The 16303-nt window shown below is 40.1% G+C and overlaps 1 protein-coding gene across 2 annotated transcripts in view; it reads right to left on the reverse strand.

Moving 5' to 3' along the window:
* The window catches only part of gsap (gamma-secretase activating protein), a 31802-nt gene extending 17380 nt beyond the window's left edge, over positions 1–14422 (reverse strand). For both annotated transcript variants that reach the window (XR_011585910.1, XM_070854115.1), the window contains exons 1-23: positions 14226–14422; positions 13206–13276; positions 12091–12147; positions 11893–11962; positions 11507–11554; positions 11277–11365; positions 10909–10978; positions 10765–10814; positions 10326–10436; positions 10123–10179; positions 9965–10011; positions 9590–9675; positions 8767–8844; positions 8536–8622; positions 8165–8257; positions 7118–7286; positions 6627–6717; positions 4795–4864; positions 3244–3323; positions 2919–2999; positions 2395–2517; positions 2140–2195; positions 199–230 (exon numbers count right to left, since the gene is read on the reverse strand). Coding sequence is in view for 1 of the 2 variants with exons in the window: in XM_070854115.1 (XP_070710216.1) it covers positions 199–230; positions 2140–2195; positions 2395–2517; positions 2919–2999; positions 3244–3323; positions 4795–4864; positions 6627–6717; positions 7118–7286; positions 8165–8257; positions 8536–8622; positions 8767–8844; positions 9590–9675; positions 9965–10011; positions 10123–10179; positions 10326–10436; positions 10765–10814; positions 10909–10978; positions 11277–11365; positions 11507–11554; positions 11893–11962; positions 12091–12147; positions 13206–13276; positions 14226–14313 (1804 nt within the window). In the remaining variant the exon portion in view is untranslated. The remainder of the gene's footprint in view (positions 1–198; positions 231–2139; positions 2196–2394; positions 2518–2918; positions 3000–3243; positions 3324–4794; positions 4865–6626; positions 6718–7117; positions 7287–8164; positions 8258–8535; positions 8623–8766; positions 8845–9589; positions 9676–9964; positions 10012–10122; positions 10180–10325; positions 10437–10764; positions 10815–10908; positions 10979–11276; positions 11366–11506; positions 11555–11892; positions 11963–12090; positions 12148–13205; positions 13277–14225) is intronic.
* Positions 14423–16303: the final 1881 nt, after the last annotated feature.

Below are 16303 nucleotides of genomic sequence, written 5' to 3' on the forward strand. Positions count from 1 at the left end.
GCGACCTCAGACAAGCACACAAACACACAAACCCAAACACATTTGAACACAGTTTTGGGCTCCATAATAAGCCAAGGTTTGTTATTTATGGCATTCACACTCCCTGCATTGTGTGTGCGTGTGTGTACCTGTGTGTTGCATCTATGGATTAATGTTTGTAAGTCTATGAGTGTGTTCAATATGCTTGTGCCGCCTTACCAAGACACCAGGTGTCCACCATTGATAGAACTCTAGAAAATAAGAAGAAAGGCTTTGTGTGAAAACAATCCCTCAAGCCAGCATTATAATAAGAGTCTTACTTTCTATGCTGAAAGCCGAGGCAGTGTAATGCTACGCTTCTGCAGTCGGCAGCAAAAATATAACCCAACTATAGAATCAAAAAGTTTGCAAACAGGTGCTGGAGTTTGGCCTGGAGGAAGAAATGCTAATTATGATGTTGAAGGCAAATGGTTTGAATTCAAAGCAGGTTTAAGTCAGAGGTGCGTACATGCCCATCATCAAGTCACTTCATCACAAACTGTTGAGGAGCTCTAGATATAATCTACTGGCTAAGGTATCTCAATTGAAAGAGGTTTATTTCATATTCAAAGAGTAACCTGGTAGCAGGCTATTAAAGGGTTCATGCAGGTCTAGAATATGAATAATCAGAGCCAGCAGAGGGTTGTGTGTACTTATAATGTTATGGGAGTTTGTGCAGATAGTTAAAACCAAAAGTGAAAGTAAGACAGTCTGCATTAAAGAGAGCAGAGTATCCAGACCAGAGGTAAGAGCTCCAGCAACTAAGCTTTGACATTTTCGTGAAGTGAGGAGACGGAGAACAGACACTTATGTTCTTTAGTAGTCAGTGTTCGTAGCACGGTTTGCACTGACTTTGGTTATGGAAACTGAGTTATTGCCTTCCACAATCCTGCTGCGCATTTATATTTCTGCCACCTTGCAAAGGGTGTGTAGAGGCATATTTATCAAGGCCGACAGGTCATGAAAATTAAGAAATTAGTTTTATTTAGTTTCCAGGCAAGACACATTAAATAATCCTGTATTTTATTTTTTTAGGGAAATCAGGGGGGTTTTACCGATGCGTCTTTTTAAAGGACAGACCCAAAAGTACTTTTATACTAGATAATGTTTTCTTTCAACTGATCGATTATACTTCAGAACTTATCTGAGCGGACAGACTCATTAAAACTGATGTTTGGATGGAAATGCACTACAGCATAATCAAAGGATAAGCCCTGGTAACAGTCTGTATTTTTGAAAAGGCCAAATTCACCAGCAATGAATTGATCCCATTAGCATGTATCAAAAAACACATCAGTGAGCTTCACTGTTTCACTGGAAACATGTTCCTTCATTATGATGAACATAACTTTTTATTTTGCTCTAAATCAAACCCCACGTACATCATATATAAGTACTCGAAAGAACATAAAAAGTGTGTTAATCCTCAGCTGGAAATAGTCCCCAAGAAATGGGGAACTACTTCCTCCTGCATGAGTAAGATTTGCTTCAACTTACAGAGCCCTGCTGTTTTAGGAAATAATTTAGGCTTTTTAGAACATGAAAGCTGTTTGTAAAGATTTAAATCTTCAGTAGGAACCTTTGGGCTTAGAGTTGAATGCCACAGAGGCTTTTGTCTACCTCTGGTTGGAAAATCAATGTAACTTGCAAAAATAACTGAACTTGTGTAGCAGTTTTGTAGCTACTGTTGGCTTTTAAGTGTACAAACTAAATACTTTTCCAAACCAAATTTTGAGAACTAATTATAGTTCTTTCATCAGTTAATCATTTCCAAAACTTAACGAATTGTGAACATCTAAAATGTCATGACAACTGGGCACCTCCACCAAGTGATGCATGAAGATCAAAAGCTCCAGAATAGCTACTAAATGGACCTTGTGATTTGACTGTTTTGTCAAATTAGATAATATTTTTAAAGCACTAACTGTGCTAAAACCCTTCAACCATAAATCAAAAAGGGGGCAAGTGTTGAAATTCAGATCTTACAGCGTCTCATTGGAGCAAACGCAATCTAAATGCAGTGCAGAGGTGCAGTCATGCCTTTCCTCCCTCCAGTTTTAGGACTGTGTGTCTCAACTAATGTACTTTTCTTGACAAAGCTCCAGTGGGAGGCAGACCTACTTCTTTGCGTTCTCCTCGATGTGATTCATGTGGCTGGATGGTCTCCTCTCGGACCTCTGAAACAAGCAACATCATCATGTGAGGGCTAAAATTATGCCCGCATTGTTTGACAAAAACCCACAGGTATGCTGGCAAGGACACACACAAATACACAAACATTTTTTCATCCTTCACAATAACTAGTATGCTGAAACTATTTGACTTCAAGCATTTGGTGTTAATTAACATACATGAGCGACACACACACACACTCACCAGTTTATCCCAGTCAGCTTGTATGTGTGAGGTTCTGTATCTGGGGTTTGGGACAGCATCCAGATATTTTGTTTTCTCCGTGTTCCACTGCAACTCTGACCAGAAACCCTGGAGACTTCTGGCCTGCACGCACACACGCACACACACACACACACACACACACACACACACACACAAACAACACCACAGTGACAAAGCAAGGACATTGCTGAAAAACAATTGAGTATAATTGCGCCTGAATTGCTCACAAGCACACAGAGTATATTTAAAATCTCACTGTTTTACATATAAATGTCTTTTTAATGTCTGAATGAAGTGAGCTATGGCCATTTCATTGTCTCAATTCTCTAAATATAAGGCCAAGTTTTATTAACTGCTTGCAGAAAGACAGCAGGAAACAGCACAGTAAGAAGACTTTACATTGTGATGATGAATACAACAGTCACACATATCGTTCAGTCAGAACTTGCAAGCAGTTTTAACGTAATGAATGTGTTTTTAAAAGTTGAAGAATATGTTGTTACCTTCCCTTTGATCACAGGTTCAATATGCAGCTCAGTGGTACACAATACACCAGGGATCTCCAGCAGACACATTGGTACCTCCTGGAGCACACAAAGCCAAGCTTGTAAGTGTGTGGGTGTGTAGCTGTGTGTGTGCTACAATTAGAGTCACAAAGACAGAAATACAACTACATCCTCTTTGCATTCATATTGATATATCAATCAATCAATCTTTATTTATTTATATAGCGCCAATTCATAACAGCATTATATATATATGATGTATGATATATATGATTGTCTGTTTATGTGTGTGTGTGTGTGCGTGTGCGCGTGCACATGGTACCTTCTTGTCGAATACAGAGGAGTAAGGCAGAACTTTATCCAGGCTGAGAGACTTCTCATAGCATATTCTGTACAGGGAGGCTGTTTTTGTTTGTGTGTGTGAGTGTGTGTGTGTGTGTGTGTGTGTGTGTGTGTGTGAGTGTGAGTGTGAGAGAGAGAGACAGAGATACAGAGAGAGAGAAAGTACATTCAGACTTTTATTCTATATATCCACAGCCCCTTAAAATAATCTATTCTGGCAGCATTGTGGTGGTTCCTACTGAGCTGTCAATCACCCCTTAGAGGAAGCTCCCTGACCTTTGTTTTCGAAAAATGTTTAACTCTGCAATTAATTTTGTTTGACGTAAATGAGTAGCTTATATAAGTTGCAGGAGACTGTGTATTTGAGGTAGACCTGTGTCTCATTTTGAATCGGAGCCAACAAGGTTTTTTTGTTCAAGGATACAGACGCGTTAAGGCAGACAAGCTTTTTTTCTGCAGTCATTGGCAGCTTTGCCGGTATGAAACAGAGAGTCTCTGGACACAACAGACAGGCTGACTGTCACTATCATTCAATATCATACCAATAACATAGGAAGGAAATAGCAGACTTACTGTTGAGCAGCTACAAAAGAACATGTTGATAAATAAATAATAAAGCACTGATGATAAATCAACAGTAAGGTATAAATACAACAAAGCAAAATCATGAATTATTATATGATTATTTTAAAGTGGTTACATATTAGGATGTGGTACTTAAACCAGCACAGTATTTCCAGCTCACCATATGTCACTTAACTGTACCAGACAGTTATCATTATGATATTATTAGTATAGATACTTTAGCCAATTTTCTATGCTGTGTTTATGAACAATATTATTGATTATAATATTAACTGACTGGAGAAGAGGGCCCACATTGAAGGCTCCACTACCCGTCCATCAGAAGGCCTGTCCCAACCTCTGGTCCCACCATAACCACTATGATATATTACTGAACACAGATTACTCATACTTTATTTATAAGGTCAACATAATTGTCTGTATATGCTGTATAGTAACACCTGTATTAACATTATGTCTGTATCTTAGAGCAAGTTACACCAATAATATACAAATGTCTGCAGCAGGGTGCGGCGACATCTAATGCGATTGTTTTCATAAATACAAAGTTAATATCATGAACCATTCTTGAGTTATTCTGCTCAGACAGACATACAAATGTGGGACATGCCAATGCGTTTCTGTGCCTACTACGACTTAATCACATTTTTTCTGTTTTCTGTTCGGTGCAAGCTACAAATCTCCACGGTCTCAGAATAACTAAATCCATACTCTAATCTACACTCTCCAGACCTGTGCTGGGACGGCTGGCACAAGTCGACGAGGAGAAATTTAAGAGCCAAACAGACTTGATGAAAGGATTCAGTTTTGTGTAGACAAGATGTAAGCAGTCCAGTAACCAGAGACAGAAGGAGACATAAAAAGGCGACAGAGCAGCTCGACTCTAAAAGGAAAATAGAAGAGATACTCAGGAGATTTGTGTCCCCATGCTTCAGCTGCCACTGACCTAGAATGAACTCCTGTATCTGATCAAAGGATTCGAAGGCGTTCACGTTGTCACACAGCCATTCAACAATCTAGGCAGAATAGAAACACACAGGAGACAGGTGTCACAGTGGTGGGAGCACAGCATGACAACTGTACAACAAGTTCATCTTTCAGAATCCTCATAATGTGGATGGTACCCTGCATAATTATCGATTTTAGTTTATCTTCTAACCTTTGAAGGAATTGTTAAAGGTCAAATATTATACAAAATGATTTTTTTAATATCTCTTCAACATAGATATGTGTCCCCGGTGTGCCTACAGGCTGCCAAACTATGGAGGAAAGACCATCCTTTCTCTTTTTCTCTTTATCTTTAGGTAAATGTTTGTGAAAACACACCGTTTGGATTTGGCTCCCTTTATGATGTCATAAGGGGATTAGGTGAACATGTGACCTCCTCCAGCCCTTCAGCAGGCCGACTGTTTATGTCTACTGAAAACCTGCTGAATCTACCTTGTTGTTTTTCCCCTCTAAGACCAGCTCCCAGTGACACAAAGATGTCTAGACGAGAATAAAGCACGCAGACTGTTCTGGTCTAAAATGGAGCGTGCAGACAGAGGCTGAAAACAGGCTAAGAGAAAAATAATGTGTTTTTTGAACGTTACACTATGTTAACCTGTTGTGGTAGGACTTCCAAATACATGTATGAACTTTAAAATTAGCAGAATATGAGACCTTGAAACGAGAGGACACCACTCTCATAAAGGGTATAATTTGAAACTTTCAAATTAATGATGCCTTCATAGATAATCCCGGCATGCTTCACAGCATCGATGCTTCAGAGTGAAAACTCTCCTGTTTCTGATGTTTAACAAAATATCTCTTTGCCAGAGTCAGTTTTGGTCCTATGTCGAAATACTGTAGAGCCTTTGTGTGAAGTGGAGGAAAAAGCAACACAAGCAGAGTGGAAAAATTCAATTTGCACAATATTCTATTTAAGTTACATACTGCTGTGAGCAAAACTAAAAAATGTTAACAAGCTATCACCTTTATTAAAGCCACTGCCTTTTGTGCAGCTGACCCCGTTAATAGAGTCTTCAAAGAATAACAAGTTATGTGTGGTGTCCAATTTCCCAGTGCTAGCTGCACTAATGAAGCTGGTGACTCATTTAACCTCTAAAGAAAGAATTTATTATCATCTATCAGAGCGACTGGAACATCTTAATTTAGGTGTACAACTAATGGACTCTGAGCCATGGTCAGCACTGTGCCCAAACAAAATATCTGCCCCTTTGTGTCTGTCTTTTTTTTTATTCTGCTTGATCTCTGTCCATCAGATCTTGTCCTCTTTCCTCTCCTGTGTTATTTCAGCATCCTGTCTTCTCTATGTTTCTTCTTCCCTCAATCGGCTCACTTCCAACTCAAGGTGGACACCTACCGAATTTACATAGAAGTGCAGAAAAGGTACCATCTCTACCTTTATCTATTTATTTTTACTTATCTCTCTGTAAAGCACCTTACAGTGCACGTACATTTGATTAAAGGTGACTGCACTCTGTGTCAGACTTCCCACATTTCTGCCTCTTTATCCTCCCTCTTCAATCATCAAGGAGTTATTATTGATCCTGTGACTTTGATAGCAACTGAAGTTTTTAATGAATGAAAGCATCTGAAGTTTTTAATGACTGTATCTTCTACAAATAAATTGTGTTGTACAAAAATGCAATGCTGTATGATAAATTACATCTTAATTTGGATGGGAATAAGTTTTATCCAATGCTAACTTTGACACAAAAACTCAGTAAATTTGCTTTAAATGTACAATATTTTTGTCCTTCATGTCCTTTGTACCTTCAACTCCAGGTTTGGGTTGTTTCCCATGTAAACCAGAAGGCAGTGGAGGGCGGCCAGGCGCTGAGGCTCAGTCTTACTGCTGGGACACCTTGGGCGGAGGTGATATACAACAAATGTACTTTTGTACAGCAAAAGCATACACAAACCCAGAGACACAGAGCAACGGGCAGCAAGCCGACAGTCAGATATTGTATTGTGATGTATGTCTATAACAAAAAACTGTCGGCCAGCCATCTTTATAGAGCAGACTGGGTTGAATCCAAGTTGTCTGCTGGCCAGAATTCAAGTTAAAGCTGTTGTTTATTCCAGAAAGACTCTGCAGGTGTGTGCACACAAAAATAACTTTCCCTTTCCACCGGTCTACTTCCTGCCTTCCTATACCTTCTAAGCTCTCAAGTGCCTCTTCTGTGTGTATAAATACCATCTAAATAATAACCCCAATGTACACAAATCCTTCATTTCCACAAACAGTTGTGAATCATGCTCACCCAGGAGGGGTGTCTGTTCGCAGTATCTGCAGCAGGTAGGCAGGGCTGAGCTCAGCAGTGTGGATCCTCCCACTGGCCAGGTCCAACAGACGACCGCTTGGCTCTTCTTCTGCATGCAGCACTGTGATGCTAGCTGACTGACACTGCAGGCCCAAGTCCACGTCAATACCTTAAGGTTGTTGAGACGGAATGAAAGCTCTACGTTTGTACACGTCCCATGGTTAAACTGGAATTACAGCCTCACTGTTGTTTGCCTCCACCAACCAGTCATGGAGTTTATATCTACATAAGTGATTAGTGTCCAACCTAATGCGAAATATGGTCACAATCTCCTCATCTGCTCTTCAGTTATGGCGTTGAATAACTGCCAGAAAAGTGTTTTTGCAGATTATGATGTCACATTGAAGTTGACTTTAAACCTTTTGGACATAAAATGTCATAAATGTTAATACCATTTTATCCTATTAGACATTTGTGTGAAATCTTGTCGTAATTAGCCAATATTATGGAAATAAATGTGTTTTCATGAGGTCACAATGACCATGACCTTTGACCACCAAAATATGATTAGTTAATCCGTAGGCCAAAGGCGATGTTTGTGCCAGATGTAGTGAAATTGCCTCCAGGCATTCCTGCTTCACTAGAATGGGACAGTGGGACATAAAATGTTATCACTGTATTATTTCATCCCATTAGACCTTTGAGTGAAATGTTTTGCGAGGCCACAGTGACCTTGACCTTTGACTTTTCCCCACCAAAATCTAATCAGGTCATCCTTGAGTCCAAGTGAATGTTTATGTCCAATTTGAATTCCCTCCAGGTTATCCTGAGATATCTTGTTCACAAGAAGAGGGACAAAGGACATATGGAAGAATGGACAACCTGAAAACATAATGTCTCCGGCCATGGTTATCGCTGGAGTGGAGGCATGATAAAAAACCGGGATCAGGAAAACCTGTGAGCTTGTACTATAGCTGAGAAACGAGGTAAGCAAACCGCTTCACAGCCATCAGCTTAGATAGGATTTGTACAAAAACCTTGTCTTACCTGAGAGAAAGAGGGAGTGGCAGAGCATCTCCTGCTGCCTGGTGTTGATGCAATGGAGGAAATGACCCTGCAGATACACCAGGACGTAGTAACCTACATACAGAAATAACACACCACCGTTAGAGTATATGTTAGTATGCTGTATGCACACCAGACATTTCTAATCTTGCATGAGGATACAGACACTCTCATTTGTCTTTGTGTATTTGTGTTTCTGTTTTGAATGCAAAAGTAGGACAAGCATGTTTGGCAGTCAAGCATACAAAACTCACACACTTGGTAGAATTTAAAAGAATTCTGGTGTGTGTGTGTGTCTGTGTGTCTGTGTGTCTGTGTGTGTGACCGTATTGCATGTCTGTGTGTGCAGTGACCTATGGGGATGAAAAGTGGATGGAGCTGTGCGGCTCTCTGTGGCGACTGGTCGCTGCCCAGAGAAACTCTGAATGCTTTGCTGCAGTCTGCAGAAAGTGAGAAAATCACATTTTGTCCTCAATTGCTGGAGATGAAAACAGTAACACTATGACAAAGAGGCAGCGATGGAAAGTGAAAGAAATGAGGTATTATACATTCTTGGAATAGACAACAGTAGATGAAATACACACCTTTGTGAACTAAAACCACAGTATATATCAGTTCCTGTTTGTCTTTGAGTGGTTGGCTGTAGCACACACACATGCTTCCTAAAAACAAAGGACAGGGCAGTAATTACACAGTAGGCACCATCAATATAGCATCATGACCATATTCATGATAATAAGTGAGAAAGTGAATCAGTTGCTGTATGCTCTGATGGAAGATAAAATCACATATTAATACTGAACATTCGTATTTTTAAAAGGTATATCAATCAGTAAGGCAATTATTAGGAATTATTGATATTTTGTATTTGATTCAGAAATCAAAGATTCCAATCAAGAATCTAATGAATGAATGAAATGACTCTAATCTGCTATGATTTATTACATAATAATTTGGGCCTACTCATTGATCAGCACCTCATTTTTGCAATGAAACTCTTCCAGCAATCATTTGATCATCGTATCATCACTGAGACTGTGAATGGGAAAAATGCTAACAGCTTTTTCTGGTCTCTAGTGCTCAAATACACAATTAACTCATTTTGTGTTACGTGCAAATAATAAAACATTATGTTGCATCATAGTGTGCTGCAGATTACATCAACACACAGTAGCTTCAACAACAGAGTTGTGGCAAGGACTTACTTTCTTGTTTTCGCCAAAAGAAGTGCAAAAGACACACAAATATATACAATGAGTCACATATTTACATCCATTGAGTGTGAGAGAATATATACATATATGTGTGTGTGTGTGTGTGTGTGTGTGTGTGTGTGTGTGTGTGTGTGTGTGTGTGTGTGTGAAAGTGCATTATTCATGCAGGGATTGGTGTGTGTGAGAGTGTTACCTATTTTGTTTGTGAACACTTCCATCCTAATGAGCTCCTGCTCCAGTCTCTCTGTGTGATAATGGTCAAAACCCAGATTTACAAACCTGATGGCCACACACACACACATACACACACACACACACACAAAAGTCCCAGTTAGAGAAATCTGAGTGAAAGATATACATGAATAAGTAAATACAGTCAGGACTCAACCTGGGAAATTATAAGGGTGTACAGCAAACTAATAACTTGAGCAGCACAGAAAGTGCACAGGAATTCATTCTAGTCTTTGATTGCAAGTACACGTCGATAACATTCAAAGAAATGCAGCATATAAAATAAAGTACCTGCTGAGAAAATATATTCATAGTCTACTAGTAGTTGTTGCCTTACTTGACTGTGTGGAAAGGATTAGCAGGCAACTCAAGTGGGAGCTCCAACTGTAGGACAGTAATGTAAAGACAATTATATGTTATTATCAGGTCAGGTGATCGTTACAGCAAGTGCAAAAGACTGATCATTTATTAAATTATAAGACAGAGATGACTGACCACAGTTTCGCAGTTATGATTGGGGTAAAACTGAATGCATCGCATCAGGAACTTGTCCTGCGAAAAACATGTGAAGCAGATTTTTACTTTACTCAGTAGATCTACTCTGAGGAAATCTTCTTTTCTGCTATCTATGGCCATCTTTTTATGAATGAATGTGATTCAATGCTATGTCTGTGTGTGTGTGTGTGTGTGTGTGTTACATTAAGAGTGACATAGTAGAGTCGCTGCGTGTGTCCGTCCCACTGGACCCAACAGAAGTCCTCTGCAATTCTCTCTGCTGTTTTGGACAAGCGCTCTGGATTCGCCATCACCTGGTTCCCACAAACACATCCATATTCAGCTTTTGTAGACGCACTGAATTCCTAATGCAAAGCTCCCCGAGGACACGAGACACCGTGTATTTTATGGCCTGAGAATGAGGCCGAAACAATATATTCTTTGCACCGGGTTATGCAGACATATTCCAACCTTTTTGCTTATTAATTACTAGATCTATGCACTCTTTGAAATAATTTATCCCTCTAAAAACTCCACAGAACCCAGCAGCAAGAAATTCATAGTTAACTACACTTCAGAAAGAAAAAGAGCTGGCTAAAATGAACAACGTGGTGAATGTGGTGAATGTGGTGTCTGTCTTACCACTCTATAGCCCTCCTGTCTGGTGAGCAGAACATGGTAGAGATCCACATCTGAGACATACAGAAAGACAGCTCCAATGTAATGTTCCTCTGTTTTCCTCAACAAATATATCAGAAAATCTGATTATAGGTCACACAGACTCACATCCATCCTCAGTCAGCAGCAGCAGGTGGCTCTCCAGCACTGATCGCCTGTCAGTTTCTGAAACGAGGAACTAGGGACAGCCGGAGAAAACACAAGTCAGCGTGTGAAAGGTGAATGAGTGCAGTTGCGAGATGGCTCTTTGCTGATTTTCATATTCCAATGCAGGCCTTAAACATTCTCGTCATATCACATAACATATACACCAGTAATATAACTGAGAAAGAGAGACCGATGAAAAATGATCAAGTGAGTCGGAGAGAGAATGGCAAACACAGGCCAGTGCACTTTCAGCAAAAATAAATAGTCTAAAACTGCAACATCAGCTTCTGACCGCAGTAAAACCTGCAAAGACGACACATAAACTCTACCTGCACTTTGACCCTGCAGTCTACCGCCTTGAGGACTTTAGTGTTGCTGATGGGATGGATCTCAATCAGGAGAGTTAGACACTTGGATACTACAAAGACAGAACGTGAGAAGAAACTGACTGAGGAATGTAACCAGGAAGATTTAAAAATGCAATATGCTGAATGATTCATGAAGCTGAAACAGTTGATGTCTGTAAATGAAATAGAGAGAAAGAGATCCGGGGTGTTACTTGGTTTGAGGCGCTCCTCTCCTCTGGTGTTTTGTGCCAAGCTGACAGCTGAGAGGGAAAAAGCAAACGAGTCACGTGACTTCATTTACACACAATTTTACACATAATCTCCAGAGTTTTTTTTTTTCCCCAGAGATGACACTAAATCAGTGGTCTTTTAACAGAGATTTGGCACCACTACCGCTAACAGTGTGCCAAGTAGCCTCATTCTTGTGGGTCCCCACCTTTTAAAACAATGATGTCACAGGGACCTGAGTCCTGAACAGCTTTCTAGACATTTAGATCAAGCTGAACTTCTCACCTAATTTTCTGATTTGGGGGCCAAGAACATTGTTATTGTTAAGGATGTCTGTAGCTGCTAATTCATTATCGGTACAGAGGCTCACCTAACAGTGTCTCCTCCTTGTTCAGGGAACAGCTGCTGACACACACCTGCTTGTCAAATGTGTACAAGAGCTGTAGGAGAAAAGGCACAGCCACGTGGGAACGGGCACACACAAACAGCAAAATCTGCAGCACTGAAGGGAGGAAGGGTTGGGATACACACACACACACACACACACACACACACACACACACAATACCTTGTTCTGTTTGGTGTTGGAGTCATATTTGCCAATCCTGGTGGTCCCTGTTGCTCCCTATCAGAACAGAACCAAACAGAATCCTCTAATGAGGTCATGTGACATTTAATCAATCAAACTACACAGGTGGATAATCCTAATCTGTCCCGACTGAGAAAAACCTACTTTCCCACTGGTGTTGATATGTGCGGAACCTCATGCTTGACCTCTTCATTACCTTAGCTGACCTCGCTGATTATCTTGACAAGATCTGCCTCACTTCAAACCAGCGATTCACCACTTTTTTTTTTGGTTCAGAAGGTTTAAAGTGAAAGGAAGTCTGCTCTGAAACCCAAGGCACAGCCAGGCATGCATAAAACTGTGAATCTCGCACTAAAAAAAGAGATTATTTCCTCTTCGCGGGCTGCACACTGCCTTTAACCTCCTAAACCCACTGACTCTTTGGCGGGTCTATCATTAAAAATGTATGCTGCGCAGAGAGGCGCACAGAACTTTATTTTAAATTCCAGTAAGGATCCCAAGGTTTCCAAAAATACCAAGCAGAATTAGAGAGAGATCTGTGTAAAAGAATATAGAAGCCCTCATTTGATGGTGTCCATTTGATGATGTTGCTATTGATGGTAAAAAAAAAAAAAAAAAGGATTTATCTATGTCACTTGAATATGAACTTAACTGAAGGACTGGTACATGCAAATACAGAAGAGTTGGCAAGCAGTGTGCATAAAGTGTTTCCTGTAACGTAAAGTACGAGCTACGTAGGAAGATCTAAGGAGAAAAGTTGGAGCGCATTGCATTTATTACTGAATGTCAAATTCAACTAGAAGTTACACTGAACATACGCGAGCTCAAAGGAAATTATGATGGTGTAACGACAAACATGGTGATTATTATGTGTGTTCGAAATTTGCATACAAATCCATGTCTCTCTGAAAAAGAGAAGACATCGCACATGACATGGCAGGGACGGTGAAAAGAAGCACGACCGATGCAGGCTGCTGCAACCCAACTGAACTTGAGAGAGAGCTGAATTAATAAGGATTTGAATAATAACACTGACTTAATGGGTATACTCTGTAGGAAACACTTAATATGCAGTGCCCTCACTGTGGACTTACCTGCCAGGAGTAAAGGATGCCTCCATCTCTCTCAATGTTCAGGATACGTGTGTCCACTGCTCCAGAGTACTCTGCAGACACAGCGTCAGTATCATGAAGCCATACATCTAATTGTGTGTGCCTTAACTAATCCTTCTCAGTGTCCCTGCCACTGCTCATGCTGAGCACACTAAGTGTTATTATTATAATTTGGTTCTGCTGTATAATTGGTGGATATTACAAGCAATAAGTGCCCAGATGTGTAGGTGTGTGGATAAGACAGGAATGTGTTAAAAAAAAAGCTCCTTAATTAATGTTGTAATTATTTCTCTTAGTGACATAATGAGGTGCTGATGCATTACACTCCTTCACAACTGTCGCCATTCATCACTTTCAACACATTTTTATCATACGGCTGTGCACTCAGAAGGGAGGTTTACAGTACAAGTTTTTATTTCTTATAATCTTACAGCAAACTTTTGCCTAAGGCTTGCTGTCAAACATGGATCCTGCAAAAATGAGCAAAAGTCTCGAAAGATTAAAATCTAATCTGCATTACTTTTAGTCCACATTCTGTTTTCTCTAATTAAACACAGGATGTTAGGTGCTGGAATCCTGCTGGTGTTCATCGAATAACATTTATTTTCTATAGTCTTTTTCTGTATTTTGACTTTTGAATTTTCCTCCATCTTTAGGATGTTTCAAGTGAAGTATTTGCTTTGATTTATTTAGAGAGCAAATGTGAAGAGTACATAGCGCCATCTATTGGTTAAAATGTTTTAACTTTAACTACTTTTTTTTTTTTTTTTTTACTATTCAGACACTTCTAGGCAAACTTTTTCTGTGAGTGACATTATGTATACATTTTTTTCACTTATTACACATGATCCGGTTAAATTCTTTCTACATTCCGCAGTAATAACAATGAACTGACATTTTTAGGCTAGCACTGTTAGCAAGCTCACTTGTTAAAGCTTTTTAATGATGTACTTTAAAGGGTGAGAAAGCGCTGAAGAGACAGTGGACACGTGAACGCCTCACCTGTCACCCTGCAGACAGACGCCTCCTTCCTGAGGATGTCTGACACCACATCTCTGTGCAGGTCAAACTCGGGCTTTAATCTCAGCATGTGTGCACCTCAGTCCGCTTCTCGGCTTCCAGCTGATCAGTCGCTGCTTTTGAATCAGTCCGCAGTGTTTGGTTTCCGTGTGAGGACGCAGCACCTGGCATCATGTGACTCCCAGTCTAAATGTCAGCGCTTGTAAAAATGAAAGCACAGGCGCACCTTTCCACATGAACTACTTCTTCTTCTTCTTGGGTTTTAGAGATCCTTTTTTTTTTATTGACAGGCGGAAATGTCACGGTCTCCCTCGGTTAACCCCGCCCTCCTCCGGCGGCAGACACCGGGAGCTTCGCTGCTATAGGCCGAGGAAGGCGTCAGTCCGGCGGCTTGGAATCTGTCACCGCCCCGCTGAATGAGCGCAGCTTCCAGGCTCACCCACACACACTGGTGTCACATCTGAGACAGGAGACCTCTTTTTCACACACTGGGTCCAAGTGGTTGCTGATTATCTAACAATTTATTGCACTACAAGCCTGACATTAGCCTTATAGTTTGAGTATGGACAGTGAGTGTGGTGAGTTAATTACAGTATTACAGTGACATGAGCAGAAAAGATGCATCAAGGTTGTCACGAAAAACACTGCTTATTTTATGATCTGCTGATTTTTATCAGGATTTTGGTCTCTTCCACTTCATTTGGGGACATCAGGCACGCCCAGTGTTTAAATATTTGGTGGATGGCAAATAAAATTGTTGTTGAGGTTGCAGAAAATACATCCAAACACTGGGACAAACCCAAAGAACCATCACAACCTGCCAAAATGTTATAATAAAAGCATATTGGGGCAGGCTGAGGCCATCCATATCAGTTGGCTGCCCTCCAAGTTTGTTTGTTTTTTACCAATCAAGTCATCACCTACCTTGATTTTTTCAGTTTTTGATTACTTAATTGTAAAATGTATTAATCAAGTTTGTTTTCCTGTGTGTAATAACCTTTTTAATGTGCTATAAAACACATTCTGTACTTTCAATTGTAGTAATACCAAATACTACTATTGAACTCTAACAATAGTATTCTGTGATAAGATAACACAAGTATTGCAGTGTACTCACATTTATAAAACATCCTAAAATTAGCAACTGAACAGGAAGGATATTAGGAAGAAGAAATACTACCTCAAGAGTTTGAAAATATAAAAGGTTGACGTAAAGAATGAACAAATGCATGGGTAGAAAGTGCACCTATAAAATGTTTCTTTACAAGTGTTTAATTTAATTAAAAAACAACTCATTTATTGTTCTTATGTTTAAAGCCACCCCAGGCCTTTGGCAGATGGTCTTAGGTGTGAGTTCCATGTATTTTGTCTGGATAACACTGTTATACCTCAGAGCCCTGATCACTTGGTGTACCCAAACTGGTGCTTTCACTTACTGTGCCTTTTCTCAGGACTGAGTGTGTCAGAGGTTACAGTTAGTTTTGTTGCGCCTGATTAGGTGGAATAACTTTTACTTTTTGTCATTCTTATTGGTGCATGGACTTCAGTAGGTCTAATTAACCATAATAAATGAAAACTCCTACGTTGTTGTGCAGGGCCTTTGATTATGACGTGAATTTAGTAGGAATAAAGGCAATGTTAGTTTGACTGCTGAGTTAAGGTCACCCAATAAATACACACACACACACACACACACACAGGTACACTCCAATGAGCCTTTTAGTGTAATTTCAGATATTGTAACAGCACTTGATGACCAACACTGCCCCCCTCTGCTGAGCTGGAGAACTGCACATGGGAGTGTCTCATGTCTGCGCATCACATCTGAGAGGCCAATGAAGGAAAGAGCTCCCACTCTTACTCCACTTGACTGTAAATATCTGATTTAACCTTGTTTATCAGCTACCTGGCACTATTACACTTGTATGTATTAGGGTCATGAGAGATCCAAACTCTAAATTGATAGGTGGGCATTATAATAGATATTTTCAAAATGGAGAAGATAACTGAGGAAAACTGAGATACTATGTAATGCCCCATAATTCAGACTTTATATTCAC

Source organism: Pempheris klunzingeri, chromosome 22 (assembly GCF_042242105.1).
Source record: "Pempheris klunzingeri isolate RE-2024b chromosome 22, fPemKlu1.hap1, whole genome shotgun sequence".
NCBI classification, from domain to species: domain Eukaryota; kingdom Metazoa; phylum Chordata; class Actinopteri; order Acropomatiformes; family Pempheridae; genus Pempheris; species Pempheris klunzingeri.